We start from the raw sequence: 13,952 nt of genomic DNA on the forward strand, positions 1-13,952 counted from the left end.
TCCAAACCTCTCCATCATCGGCGTGAAGTATCGGTCCGGCCCACCCGTTTAAGGCGCTCTTCTGCTGTGATGCTAACGCGCGCTAACCTCGCCCAATTTAATTAGCAACTCAGATTCTTTTCACATTTAAGAAACAAGAATCTGAGGTGAGGAGGTGAAATACATCACGGCCATATTTACAAAATGAGCAGATATTCCCGAGCAAATGCCCCTTTTTATTGTCCGCAGTAAAGATTTGTGGCTTGAGTAGCCAGCGAGAGTTATTTGAACTCAGGCAACAGCAGATTAGTGGACACAGGGCCCTTTTTGATTAAAGGAATGGAAAGTTTTGTGGCTCCGCGGTCGGCAGCCAAGTGCAGTGTCTGGCTGAGTAAGATATTGCAGCATCATTTCATCACTGATATACGGCGCCCCTCTGACACCAAGATAAATACTGGCTGTCACTGGTCCATCGGCCTCTGTCCTCATTTTACTCGCATAACCTTGATTGCAGGAAGGCTCCCAGAGCCGGTAACTTGAATTCCCTTACCTCACAAGCAAGCACTTGGAGGTCAAAGTGAAGCTCGGGACCTGTTAGACAATTAAACAGCACTTTAGAGGTGTGAGAAAACATCGTGCACGTCTGGCATTTCCGTCTGGCTGCCTGTTTTGTGAGGTTCTACTTCACGGTCGGGAGAATATTTTGACATTAATAGTGATTAATTGTGAATACGCACACGAGAGACAATGGCGGCAAACGCTCGTTAATTTATTCCTCGGTGCAAAATGTTTGTGTCTTCTGACTTCAGCAGTTTACTTAATGCCGAAGCCCTAATGAATGCATTCAGATGTAATGAGTATTGCCATAATTCCCTCTTATGAAAATGAGCCATGCAGACTGCTCTGAATTGGTGTTCCGAAGCTTCACAATCCTAAATGATCATTTTATTTATGCTGTTTAGCCCATCAAGCAAGCGCAAAGCCCCATTTACCTGCAGAATTACCCACAGCAGTAGAAAGAGTGATTGGAGCTCCCTGTTGTCACACAGTGTGCCTGGCATTAAAATCACACACACACACACACACACACACACACACACACACACACACACGCTGTCTACCACTCCTGCTCCCAACATCTGGTGCCGTGAACAGACCTCATCAGGAAATGCTGTTTCTGGTGGTGATGCTGAGCCCGCTGCCGGCTCATCCCAAACACAGACGCACCTTCTGTCACAGTGAAAGAAACAATAGAGCTTTTGTGTCAATGGCGGGATTAGCCTCCGATTCCACTCACACGAGCGCCACCTGACCAGAACCGGGTGTGATATCAGGTAGAAAAACGCGCAGGTTTTTTTTAAAATCCTCTCCTTGTCATGCCGAGGATTCTTTCCACTGATCCGGGGAATTTCCCCGGGCCTTTCCTGGGTAGCGCCGCTGGTCTTTTATGACAAATCAGCCACGAGGTGAGAAAAGAAAAGAGTGATTATGGAGTCTGCCAGTTGGCAGGTGCTACGCTACGCTAACTTTCATTTGTACTCCATTGTATGTGTTAGCCTTTAGCTTAGCCAGTGTGGAGATCATAGCACTGTCATAAAGAAGAAATTGAATAGGCTGGCGGCTGCTGGTGGCCTCATCGGCGTTGGGAATTAAATCACTCTCGCTTTCTTGCATTTCCAATTAGAGAGTATAATAACACCAGCAAAGTTCTGAACCGTATCTGAATTTACACGCGCAGCTCTTTAGCAACGGGACTCATTCTCATGTTGTTAAAAGAGTGTGAAGGAAGGACGACATTTACAGCCTTAAAATTGGAAAAAAGCAAGAAAAACATACAGCCACTCTCAAAGTGTAACCGCCCGTCTGTGTTTATTGCCGGTGTGTGTTGAATTGTGCAGTGGCCAGCATCCAGAGGCTTCCAGCGGTGTCCGTGATGACTGACATCAACTTCCCCATGAAGGGTCGTAAAGGCATGGTCGACTGGGCCAGGAACTCTGAAGATAAGGTCGTCATCCCGAAGGGTCTCTTTGTCTCCCAGTCAGCGGGTACGTGACCGAACGGGTCTCGCCGAGCCGTCAGCCCTCGTTCGTTCGCACGCACAGAAATCCGCACAAGTCCCACGTGGCTCCCCCAGGGAGGCTTCCTAAATGCTTGTCCTCTGTCACCCCTCGTGTGGGCAAAGACGAGCCACGCTCGTCTTTGAGAAGAACCCGTGCTCTTGCCAGCCCTCGCTCCGTTTTGTGTCGACTCGGCGTTTTCCGCATGCTTTTAAACCCCCGCCATTCACCGGCGTACTGTGCATCACACACCGGTGCCAAACCATTTGGTTAATTGTTGTAATCAGTCTTTCCTTGAATAAATCAAAGTCAACAAAAGCAAGGGGGCCGACGAGGAATCCCTGGCCACTCTAATCCGGACGCAGCAGAAGCTGATCCCACCTGACACTTCCGGATATTTACTGCAGTCTGCTAAGATTTAGCCTGTTTCACTTGTTCGGAGCCTGTGTTGCCACTAAAGTTGGAGTTTCGATGTGAACTTTCCTCAAACTTCCTCCCGTTGTTAGTAGTCTATGGGCAGTGGCTTGTTAAAACCAGCACCTTATTCCATTTCTTACCAGAGACGGGAAGTTAAATGGTGTAACAATTGTTTATTTTTTCCCGTCTTTAGACATGGAAGGCTCGCCTGTCTTCATTCTGGGAACAGTCCTCTACAAGACTCTCGGACTGATGCTGCCGTCACCAAAGTAAGTGCTGCGTAAATCCTCGTCTCCGTTTGGGGGCTCGGCCGGCGAGACGGAGCAGCAGAGGCGTCAAGATTAGATTCAGAGATTCACTCAGAAACTACTTTGGAAAAACGTTGGTGTTTCGCATCAAGTTTTATTACTCCAACGGCTCTTAAAGGTGCAGTCCGAGCTTTTATATCAACTGTGGTGACTATCAATGGGGAGGTTTGTCCACATTTTTGTGGGTAAATAAATAAATAACTGAATCAAAGTGTGTCACCTGTGTCTCTGAGCCTGGGCTCATAACAGCCAAAGGAAATTGGTTTGTTGGCCTCTGTGCTCCGGCTCCAGTGTAAGGTTGCAGGAGCTCTAATAGGTAAAGTCCTTGAAACATGCCACCGGGACGCTGGAAACTGATAAGACAAGTTTCCAATTGGGTCTGTAAAGAGCCAGCGTGAGGAGGCCGGTACAGGTGACATTTCCTGCCTGGGAAATGGTGGATTTGAGAGAAACCTGCAGGCGAGCGTGTGACAACTGTTTAAAACCCCGTAGTTGAAGTAAGGCAGCAGTCCTCCATCACAATTTCCCATCCTCTTGTGTAATTACACAGGTAATAAGATATCAGCATGTCTGGGTCAACACGAAACCCTGCGTGGTTAATTAAAAATGGATCCAGACTCTGGAAGGACCAGCAGGACACCCCGAACAAGCACCTGGTGTCGTAGCCCGGTCCTCGGCCTCTTGGCGTCGGCCAAGGGCAAAGCGGACACTTTAGGAGCGTCCACAGCTGTCAGGTCTTTGTTTGACCCTCCTACAGGAGAAATTCTGTGTACAGGAACCGCTCCCAGCTTTAGTCCAGTGTTCCGAACATTGAAATAAAGAACCGGCGCGTTCCGGGTGATAGAAACAGGTGTTGTGTTTCTTCCTGAGGTTCCGTTTCTTCCTCATGGGAGGTTCTAGATGCCAATAAATCCAATATTGTTGCAACTGTGCAATAGCTGTTGAGGATTTTTTTTTTTTTTTTTAAGGAATATCTCCTCCGGTTCAGGCAGGGCTTCATTTCTCGTGGTTTGTTTTCTTATCCGACCCGACCTTTATTGAAACCGTTCACTATTTGAGTGGGTGTTAACACCTGACTACCTTAAAAGTTCAAAGAGGCCGTGCTCGCCGCTCTAAATGAGCGCACGTCATCGTCTCCGAGACGCTGAGGCGGGTTGTCATAGACGCGCTCCTTCAAGATCCCACATAAGTCTCATTGACTCCGCTCCTCAACTTAATCCCTCTTTCATCCGCTGAATACAAGGAGGCGTCACCTGTCTGAAGCCGTATCGGCATCAAGGCTTTTGAGCGGAGGATGTGTTGTCTGCTCCCCGGGACCCCGAGCGCCGTTTAACGTTTAAAGACGTCCTTTTCAGCCGCGCCGATGCTCCCGAACCGGCCTCGGCTTCGGCAGGAGAAAGATGATATTACGCCATTTGTCTGTAATGAAGTCATTGAACCGGCAAAAGCTGAGGCAGATTTCCTGACTTCCTTCCTTCCAGGAATCACACCGTGGTGAACTCCAAGGTCATCGCCGTGACAGTGCGACCCGAGCCCAAGGCGACGGAGTCCCAGCTGGAGATCGAGCTGGCTCACAACACGAATGTAAGCGCCTCGCATCACACACTTCACGTGGTCCAGGAAGGGTCTGGTCGCCCAGGCTGTCGTCCGCTAGCCGGCACACAAACACTGGCTTAATTGGCTGGATAATGAACTTGTAAGCTGCGGGCGTCAGGAGAGTGCGCCATAATTACACGGACAATCCCTTTAAAGATCTTTGCAATGGAGGCCTTTTCACTCATCTGTGAGATAAAACCGCCGCTCGTCTTCCGACAGGATAAATTTCGACTTGATTAGTACGATGAAGATTAAGGCGACGATTCTTTTCATCGCCGACCTTGTAAACATCTTCTCCTCTCTTCCAGGGAACAATGGGCCCCTACTGCGCACTGTGGGACAGCACCATAATGTAAGTCTTGGCTCCCATTGTGTTTGCTGGGGTTCCTGGGTTTGTTTGTGGTGGCTTCTGCTGAAATGGAGTGTTATTAAGGATAATCCACTTCCTGTTTTCACTTTGTGTCACATCTCTGGAATTGGGCTACTGTACATCTTACTTTCATCTGGTAAACACATTTCTCTGGCGCGGCCGTGCGCAGAGAAACCGAATAACTCAATAGCCACATAAAAGGAAGAGAGTTGTGGAAAACAAACCCACGAGGCAGAGCGGTATATTAAAGTCTTATCAAGGTGTGGACAAACTAATAGGAGATAAAACGGCCTCGTAGGAGCCCAGGAGAAGACGAAGCTGTTGTCAAGAAACCAGTTTTGGGTTTGTGCTCTCTATGATATTCGCTATTTGTTCATGATGTTGAGTCTGCTTGCATGATGATGTGCTACAAAACTTCCTCCTAATTCCCAACGATATGAAGGTTCAGCTTGAGGGGAACAATTAGCAGCTTGTGTGAAGCGGGTCACCTGGTTCTGGTGGTGTGATGCTGTTTAGGGTGAGTTTCTGTCGTGCACTTTGATCCTGATGGGCAGGTTTCCCTGTGGATTACACACCAACCGGTCTGTTCCATTGCTGTGTGGTCTGTCCGCTGCTTTAATTCCACTGAAAATGGAGGTGAGGGAATTTGTTCCCATCTTAAGTATCCTGGCCAGCTATTGTTCTTGCCCCTCACAGCTCAGCAGCTACACTGTTCTGGCTGATGGGTGCAATTATCACGAGGTCAGATCCGTCTTGGTGGGATTTAAATCGTGCACTCTGGGGAGAAATGATGCGTGCGCTGATGCATCGTTTGTGTCGAGAAGACATGTTTGGTCAAGTGCGTCTACGCATCTGTCTGAGCTCCTCTGTTGCTTTGCTAGGATAAAGTACAGTAGCTGCTCAAGGCGTGTTTACTCCCTCCAGTGGGTGTTACCTTCAACTGGGCCAGGCTGTGTGCCGCTTGCAGTTACTTTGGTGGCCAGAGGGGGCGCCAAGGTGACCAGAGTTTTAACCTTAATAAGCGCTGTTTTGTTTTGGGGGTGATGCTGAAAAGGTTTTTTTTTCACAATCTATACTAAAATGACATTTATATTAAGTAAAGTTGGTTCAGCCAGTTTATGTGAGATTCATATTTTGCTTTGTGTGTCAATTGCGTGCCATCATAATTGAGGGCAACTGGGCTATTTTTGGATGAAAACAGCACACTGGGGACATCTCAGCCACACTCTCTTTCCACCAATTTCACATTCCAAGTGTTTCATTTCACTTCTTTTGTCTCGATCCACATAGACTCATTTCTTCAAAGCGCCACCAAACGACCGCGGTTGAATGATCACGCCCGTTTCAAACAGTTGGCTCGTCGCGCCGCGCCATCGTGCCCACCCCCGACACTCGTTATTACGGGGTAATGCGCCGTCTGTCATTCAGGCCGCTTGGAAACTGAATGCAAGTGTTCTCTGTAACAATTAGCAGGATGAAAACACGGTTCAAGAGCAGAGAAGTGTGTCCTTCACTCTGCAGCAGGAGTTGCTGTGGCGCAGATAAAGAAGGTTTGAGCGCCGGGGGCAGTTTATTAGCTGCAGGGATGAGACAGCTGCCACACCTGAGTCTCTGCAGCTCCAGCGACAGCACACATACATTAGAAATAAAGCTTTGGCATTTTACACAAGCAGCGAGTGGCAGGAAGGGGATAATTTACTGAATATGTATTCGCCTCTGCTGGTTTTTGTTGTTTCATTGGGTTTTCTTTTGAGGGGGGGGTCAGGCTTTAGTTTTTTTTACTATTCAAGGTGAAACTGCTGTGTTTCTGTTTTAATCTGCAGGATTTTGCTGTCCTAACCGTAGTTTTGGCCAGGCAATGCATTTATTTCCAGTGTTTCTATTCCATTTCCAGAAATGAGTCATTTGATATATTAAAATCAGCCGTAGGGTCTTAAAAGAGAGAAAGGTTAGCACAGCGCTGCAAATTGGTGCCTTTTGTATTTACAATATTTACAAGGCTGTGCATTAAAAGCTTATGACGGACTAATAGTATCGTTGGTATGCTCAATAATTCAACATCATTCGGATAATAAAATAAAAGCAAAGAAACGTCTCCTTAATTTTGTGAGTGGTGTATTTCAACACTTTCATAAATTTAAACGCTGAAAATGAGAAATAAATACACCCTAAAGGGTGTTTTCCCCCTTTAATCTGTCACTTTAAGCAATATTTCTAAAATGTATAGTATATATTTACAACAAATATTGGTTTAAACTGATCCTGTAAAGGTTTTTACAGCCCAGAGATCTCCGAGGTAATCTGCTCTACCTGACTGGTGCCATATTACTCATGAAAAATAAATCCAACAAAGTAAACATGCTGATGCACAACACTGCGAAACACAAAACATGAGAGCCAATATCAGTTAAATCTGCAGCTCGGTGACACCAAATGAAAACAGCACAGGTGCAAACGCTTCCATTTCTGTTTGAAATGTCAATATTTCCCCCTAAATAAAAATCCAATTTTACCGGTAAATTGTCCTTTTGCCGTGGAAAAATCTGATCCAAAAGAGCGGAAAATAATCATCTGAATCATCACACTTCCATGCGAGGTTTAGCTTTTTGGCACGTCCCCGTTCTTGCTCTTAAAAATCCCCCAAATCCTCGTTAAGCTGCGTATGAAAACCGTGTCACACGTGCTCAAACACCTCCTCAAAGATTACCGAAGCTATTAGATCACTGGTCTTATTAGACACCGAAGAGGACAACACTCAGCAGCTAATGGGATGGAGACTGCAGACTCCTTAAGTCATATGTTCGTGGCCCTCTCACTCAAGAAAAACGTGGGTATTAGCGACTTTTTAAGATGCATCCTGATCATCTCCGTCACTTTAAATTAATAAGATGGGAAGTGTTAAATAGAATTTTTACTATAGAACCAAACAACTTAAAATCCTGAGGGTGTCCCCCCCTGCCCTACCAGCCCCCTTCCCCCCACCCTTCATCAGTAGGAGGGTTCATCTACTGGGGTTCCCTAAAGGGCCTAGAAACAATCTTGATGTAACAGATGCTGTATTAACAGTCACAAGTACCTGATGAAGCAGGCATACAATATTATAAGGAATGCTTGATAATAAATAATCATTGATACATTTCATGAGTGAATGTTCGACTCCCTGTGAGCTCCAACAATATGAATCACTTACATGTGAAGGTGTGTAAAACAGCTGCCAAGCTGAAACATCTGGAACTGCTGGGTCAGAGCCAAATGCAGCCAACCTTAACAAAAGTGTAGAGAAACATTTCTTTTCCGAGGCATGGTTTTCCATTTCACGAGCTCCTCGGCGGACGGTGCACCGAAACAGTGACATTGTGCGTTTAACTATTCAAGCACGAGTGTTTCAGGGTCCACTTCGAGACCCACTGAAGCCCTCGAGTGTCGCAGGGAGAAAAAACAAAAGACTGCTTTGCTGGTCTGATTCAATCCAAGTCCAAATCTAAGAAAGAGGAAATCGACAGAAATTCTTTTCAGCATCGTCGCTGTAACATTGTACAAAATGACAACAATAAAATAGGGCCAGACTTTGAAACACAATACTCAACTTTCTATAGATCCAGCCAGGGTTATCTCTATGGGCTTCATAGCAACCCAAAGGCCTTTAACAGGAAGAAACATAGAGCAGGACCAGGCTCACATGGGGAACCTTCATCAATAAAGTCATGCGCAAGCTAGCTAGCTAGCTAAGTAACTGTTTCAATCTCATGTTTTTCTTAACTTGCAAACTTGTGATTTTGGAATGTCCAAGGAAAGTCCTGCATTTCTTTTTAAAATCAAGAATACATTTGTAAAATCTAATCTGCAGCAGCACTAAGTAGTTACGTTTACCTGATAATATCTTTCATCCACGTTGCTGCGGGATTCATGTGACTAATTCTTCCCTCATTAATCTATTTAACCACATAAACGCTTCGGCTTTTTGCGCTAACAGAAACATTTTTAGTTCGTCAGCAGCTGACAAATCACAACGGTTCACTTCCAGCCCCGTTTTTCAGCTCAGGTTTTATTGATTCCGGGTTTGTGTCTTTCCTGCTGCTGAGCTTTGGTGATATTTCCACACCGACGGACTTTGGGTAGTCTATTAAAGCAGGAAAAAAAAAAGCTCTTTCGACTTGTTAAGCAATTGGGAACCAGATTTTGATTTGAAATTGATTAGAAATTATCACCACTGATTGATAAGTGGCATAAATCAGGGCTTTTGCCGAGGTCCCTGCATGCTCCTGGTAGCCAGAAGCAACAACATGGCCGCTGTTTTCAATAATAACAACCTTCGACCCAGCGAGGGGCCCTGACGAACTGATGAGGACACTGAAAGTGTGCATTAGCTGTCAGGAGAAAGTTCCTCTGACAGCACAGGATGTGAGTCACTGTGCAGCACAGCCGCGTTGCTCTGAAAACAGCAGCTGCGGCCGCTGCCGCGGCATCTGCTTTAGGTTACGCACAAACGTGCGGGCTACATTAGCGGGAGCGCCGCCGTCGTTTAACGGGGGCCGCGCAGCCCACAGGCCGGAATAACTCATCTGTCATCAGGAGATACGGGATTGATGGAATCATTTGGCAGCGCTTCCCTTCTGCCCAGCATTGTGTGTCAGTCTGAAGAATTTATTACGCCGCCTCGAGTGCACCGCCCGAGGACCTCTGAGCACTGCGGAACGGCGTCTGGCTAATCTGATGTGGGCACGTGGGGCAGTTAAGGAGCTTTTTGGATTGAGTAGGGGGAGAAACTGGAGTTTTGAGACATTTGGTTTCTGTTTCGTGGAGACTTTCTTTGGCTTTTTATGTCTTCGGCTGTCAAATGTCCATCGGGACATATAAATACTGTCAAATCGGAGTGCAATCAGATGTCAGCTATTCTAGATTTACAGGTTGTAATATGTCAACGGGAGGGTGAGGAGCGCTGTTAACGGGGACCTTTTACGCTCCCGGGTCCTGATGCGTTCAGACACACTGTAGATGTGGGGGGGTTGAGGCGTGTTTGAGGTGTTCTCCTGTCAGCTCCTCACAAAAGAAGAGCAAAGCCACGTTGAGTCTAAAGCGGTGAACGCTTCAATGTGTCGAAGTTAGAATGGCAGGAAATGCCCCCCCCCCACGTGAGCGTTTGCTTCTGAATCAGGAATGAAAGTGTTGGTCTGTGACAGAAGGGACACAAAGGGCGGAGATCTTCCTGCTGATGAAGGTCGCTCACTGTGAAGGTCAAAGGTGTTCGGAGTTGAAAGTGAAAGAAGGCACCAAAAAACATAAGGAAGGGATAAGAAATGGAAAGCAGGATGGAAGACAAGAAACGAGGAACATGATGGAAATCCAGGTGCTTAGAAAGTTGATTTTATCTTGTAATGTATTCAGTCGAATCTTAAAGCCCTCAAAATGAATGCAGAACACATTTTTCAAGCAGTGCTGAGGTTGTGTGAGCTGAAAAATCTGCAGACCCCAACACACATATACCCCAACACACCAAAGATAATATTAATAATATTCCAAAATGTGATTCAAAATCTCGATTCGTCGTTTGAAAGGCGTTTCTGACACTCGTGGAATGGCTGATCAGTCCAATCTGCTACAATCCACATCAAGAAACACGACCAGCAACCGAATCTTATCTCTGCAACCAGGAATATTGCTTCCGTATTGATCACGTGACACGTGCGCGGAGACTGACACCTTTCCCCCGCGTGTCAGAGTTTAATCTGCCATCAAAGTGTGAATACAGGCGGTCCTGCGGCACAACAGGTGTGATGCGTGACTGTGACACGCATCTTAATAAAGGGCTCAACGTGCTGCGGCAAAGCGTGACCCCCCCCCCCCCCCCATGATGGCGTCACGGAAGTTTAATTGCGCAATCGTTTTATTTTTGTTTTCCTGCTTTGTGGGGTGAAAAGAGAGATGAGAGGAAGAAAAGAGGAGCGCTCCTCTCCTTTCACCTGCTGGTGGTGTGAAGTTCGGGTGGGTGCAACCATTCGCGATGCTTCCGCGGGGGGGAATAGTGCGGTGTTTTCTTTAGTAAAGCGCGCGGTGCTGGCGCGAATCGGACCTCGTGTCAAAAGAATATTTTTGCAGCAATAATGTAAAATAGACACCAGCTCCCGTCACAGTATTAGTCTCGGATACGATGATCAGATCCTGCGACAGCAGCGCGCCTCTCTCCTTCCATTGTACCACCCCCCCTCACACGCGCGCGCACACACGCACACGCACACACCAGCAGAGAGGAACAGAGTATCAATCTGATGCTGTCCGCCGTTTCCAGGGTGAAAATCCCCCCAAGGAAGCTTTTAAAAACCGTTAATTAAAGCGATCAAAGGGGCGAGGATCATCGGAATCGGCGGTGTTGGGGGTGGGGGGGGGGACGAAAACGTGGAGGAAAAACGACGCGTTGGAAGAGGAAGAAACGTGGAAAGCGTCGCTTCTTTTTTCGGAGGGGTGACGGAAGGGGGAGCGCGCACGGAGAGACAGGTGAATTGGATCGGGGCTTATTTTGGGACGGGGCTGATGTTTCGATCTCGGTTATTCGCTGTTTACGTGCGGACAGTGAATCGATCAGCAGCGGTCTGCTTGGAGAGCTCCGCGCGTGCGTGCGTGCGTGCGTGCGTGCTCCCCCTCCTCCGCGTCTCTGCCTCCATCAGCTTCCAGCTGAACCGCCGCGCGTAGCCGATGTCTGCTTTTGCTTTATTTATTTTTTTTAAATATAAGTCTATCGCAGATCAACCGGTTCCTGTAGATGAATGATCCGATTTGAAATCTTTAAAGCGTGCGTGCGTGCGTGTGTGCGCGCCCTGTGAAATCGCGCCGCCGCTGGAATTAAGCATCTATTTGCCTTCTCGTTGCAGGAACGACTCTTGGGGAGCCTGGTCCACAAAAGGATGTAAAACGGTGCTCACAGATGCATCCCATACTAAATGCTTGTGTGATCGTGTGTCCACCTTCGCCATCTTGGCTCAGCAACCCAGAGAAATAGTAAGTAGCCTATTGATTTATTACGGGCTGGCTTTCATAGGCCAATGTAAAGGAGAACTGCCGTGTGTGCGCGCGCGTGTGTGACGCCAGTGAAAATTGAATCCCCGGTGTGCTAATCCTATTAAAAAGCTTAGAAGTGAGGGGAGATTTTGGAGGATATTTCCTGCTTACAAGGGTGATTCAACCACCTGAGCGTGTGCGAGCGTGCATGCGCCTGATTTCCTGGGTATCTGCTCTGTACATCAGCCATATTGGCTGAGGGAGAGGGATGCGACTGGCGTGATGCTGCTTCCCCTGCTGACATCACGCACGGAGAGCGTGCGGCCGCCGTCGACAACGCCGTAGAGCCACCAGAGAACTGTGATCTCTGAGGACGCCGCGCTCATCACCGGCGAGACGCCGCGCAGACGGAGCAGCCTCTGCATTAGCAAACACCAGGAAGTGAGAGGCACATGGATCCAGAAGCCAGTTCACAGGCCTGTCACTGGGGGGTCCGGGGGCGTCTGGAAGGGGACGGAACCGACCGTGATGCCTTGGCTCTGCTTCCTGCCCCAATATGTGGGGAATTTAAGCCCCCCGCGTGTAATGAAAAGTCCCGTTTTCCACTCGTCCGACTGCTGGTTGAGTAGATTGGTTAATTTCCTGGTCTGGTGAGGACCACATCCGTCCCCCCCGCTGACAGTTTGGTCTCGCTCTGTCTCCTCCACAGACCATGGAGTACTCAGGGGTCCCATCTGTGACGCTGATCGTCGGCTGTGGTCTCTCCTGCCTCGCCCTGATCACGTTGGCGGTGATCTACGCCGTGCTATGGAGGTAATTGTGCGCCGAGGGCTAAAGCGTTGGGGTTTTCACACCCCCCCAGATGGATCAATGGCACCGACTCGGACCTTTTTCTGTCTTCTGCGTTTGTCCCACAGATACATCCGCTCGGAACGATCCATCATCCTGCTCAACTTCTGCCTGTCCATCGTCTGCTCCAACATATTGATCCTGGTTGGGCAGACGCAGACCCACAACGCGGTGAGTACCGGCCCCGCACGCTCCAAATAGCTATTTTTAGAAACCCGGGAGTTTATGGCAAGATGATGGTGCTCTGGAGACACGAGCGCCCCTTTTTTTCCAGCCTGGCTGTTGAATTCCCACGACCTTCGGGCGTCCGGGTGAACGTTCTCGCCACGTTATCGCCCGGCGTTGTCTTTGTAGTTCAATCGGCCTCTCTCAGGCGAAGCTTCCCGCCCGTCACCCAAATGGAGGATGTCTCCAACTCTGTAAGACGAGGTAACACTTGGCGCTCGTCTCCATTTGGACGTTGTCCCCTGATAAACTTGAGACCGCCCCGGCCTGGCGCGGTGACGGTCACCTTATTGGATTGCGATTAAAAGTGCACGGACGAAAGCGGAATGGGAGGACGGGCGGTCGGCTCCGCGAACGCGAGGGGACGCCTCACGCGACAGGAAGCACGCGAGAGGGTCGAGATGGCGTCCTTTTACCGCCGTGACGCTCGTGGTTTCAGGGTCCTCCTGATAAGATACAAGATAAGCAGCCGCGTCCAGTGGAACCGGCGCGTCCTGCGTCGGGTCCGCAGGAGGCCAGTAAACAGGCGGCTAATGGAAAAGTCTATTTGGCAAACAGTTGTTGGGATTTACAAGCTGCCCACGCCGACGCCCGTTTCAGGCGCTTGGCAGCGCCCGCGCCGCCACGCGCTGTTTTATTGTGTAAGCGTGGCGTCGCTACACCTTTACCTCTGGCCAAAAAGCTTTTGGAGGGCTCTTAGAAGAGCTCTTGGTGCTCTGCAGCATTATTCTGGATCGCTCTGGGAGCAGATGGAGCCACCAGCAGCAGGGGGGGGGAGGGGGGCTCACATGGGAGGGGACCCTGCTCATAAATCACGCTGCGTTCCCCCATTAAGTGTCCCCACATTCACTGGACAGTCAGTCATGAGTAACAAATGAGTCAGAAGGAAAATAGATGTACTGGAATCAGAACCAAGAGGAATGATGGGGAAAAAAATCCCAGATCCCTGGAACCCACACAAACATGGCCTTGGAATTCCATTCCAGAGTCCCGTTGCTGGTTTGTGGCCCACAGACGCCACCGATGCGTGACGCTTCAGGCCCTTCTTGGGCTGATCCGATGCCTCGTCAGATTTAATCAAGGCTCCGCACGTCGCCTGTCTTGATTATGAGGACCGCCAAAATAATCACTTGCCGCCCTAATAAGATATTTGTCTGC

The 13,952-nt window shown here is 48.6% G+C and overlaps 1 protein-coding gene across 8 annotated transcripts in view; it reads left to right on the top strand.

Annotated features, from left to right (window-relative positions):
* The window catches only part of adgrb3 (adhesion G protein-coupled receptor B3), a 76,809-nt gene that overhangs the window by 50,725 nt on the left and 12,132 nt on the right, over positions 1-13,952 (top strand). For all 8 annotated transcript variants that reach the window (XM_029835194.1, XM_029835193.1, XM_029835191.1 and 5 more), the window contains 7 exons: positions 1,878-2,024; positions 2,647-2,722; positions 4,243-4,345; positions 4,666-4,709; positions 11,594-11,720; positions 12,430-12,533; positions 12,638-12,740. In XM_029835194.1, coding sequence (XP_029691054.1) covers positions 1,878-2,024; positions 2,647-2,722; positions 4,243-4,345; positions 4,666-4,709; positions 11,594-11,720; positions 12,430-12,533; positions 12,638-12,740 — 704 coding nt within the window. The remainder of the gene's footprint in view (positions 1-1,877; positions 2,025-2,646; positions 2,723-4,242; positions 4,346-4,665; positions 4,710-11,593; positions 11,721-12,429; positions 12,534-12,637; positions 12,741-13,952) is intronic.

The sequence above is a fragment of the Takifugu rubripes genome, chromosome 4, assembly GCF_901000725.2.
Source record: "Takifugu rubripes chromosome 4, fTakRub1.2, whole genome shotgun sequence".
Taxonomy (NCBI): domain Eukaryota; kingdom Metazoa; phylum Chordata; class Actinopteri; order Tetraodontiformes; family Tetraodontidae; genus Takifugu; species Takifugu rubripes.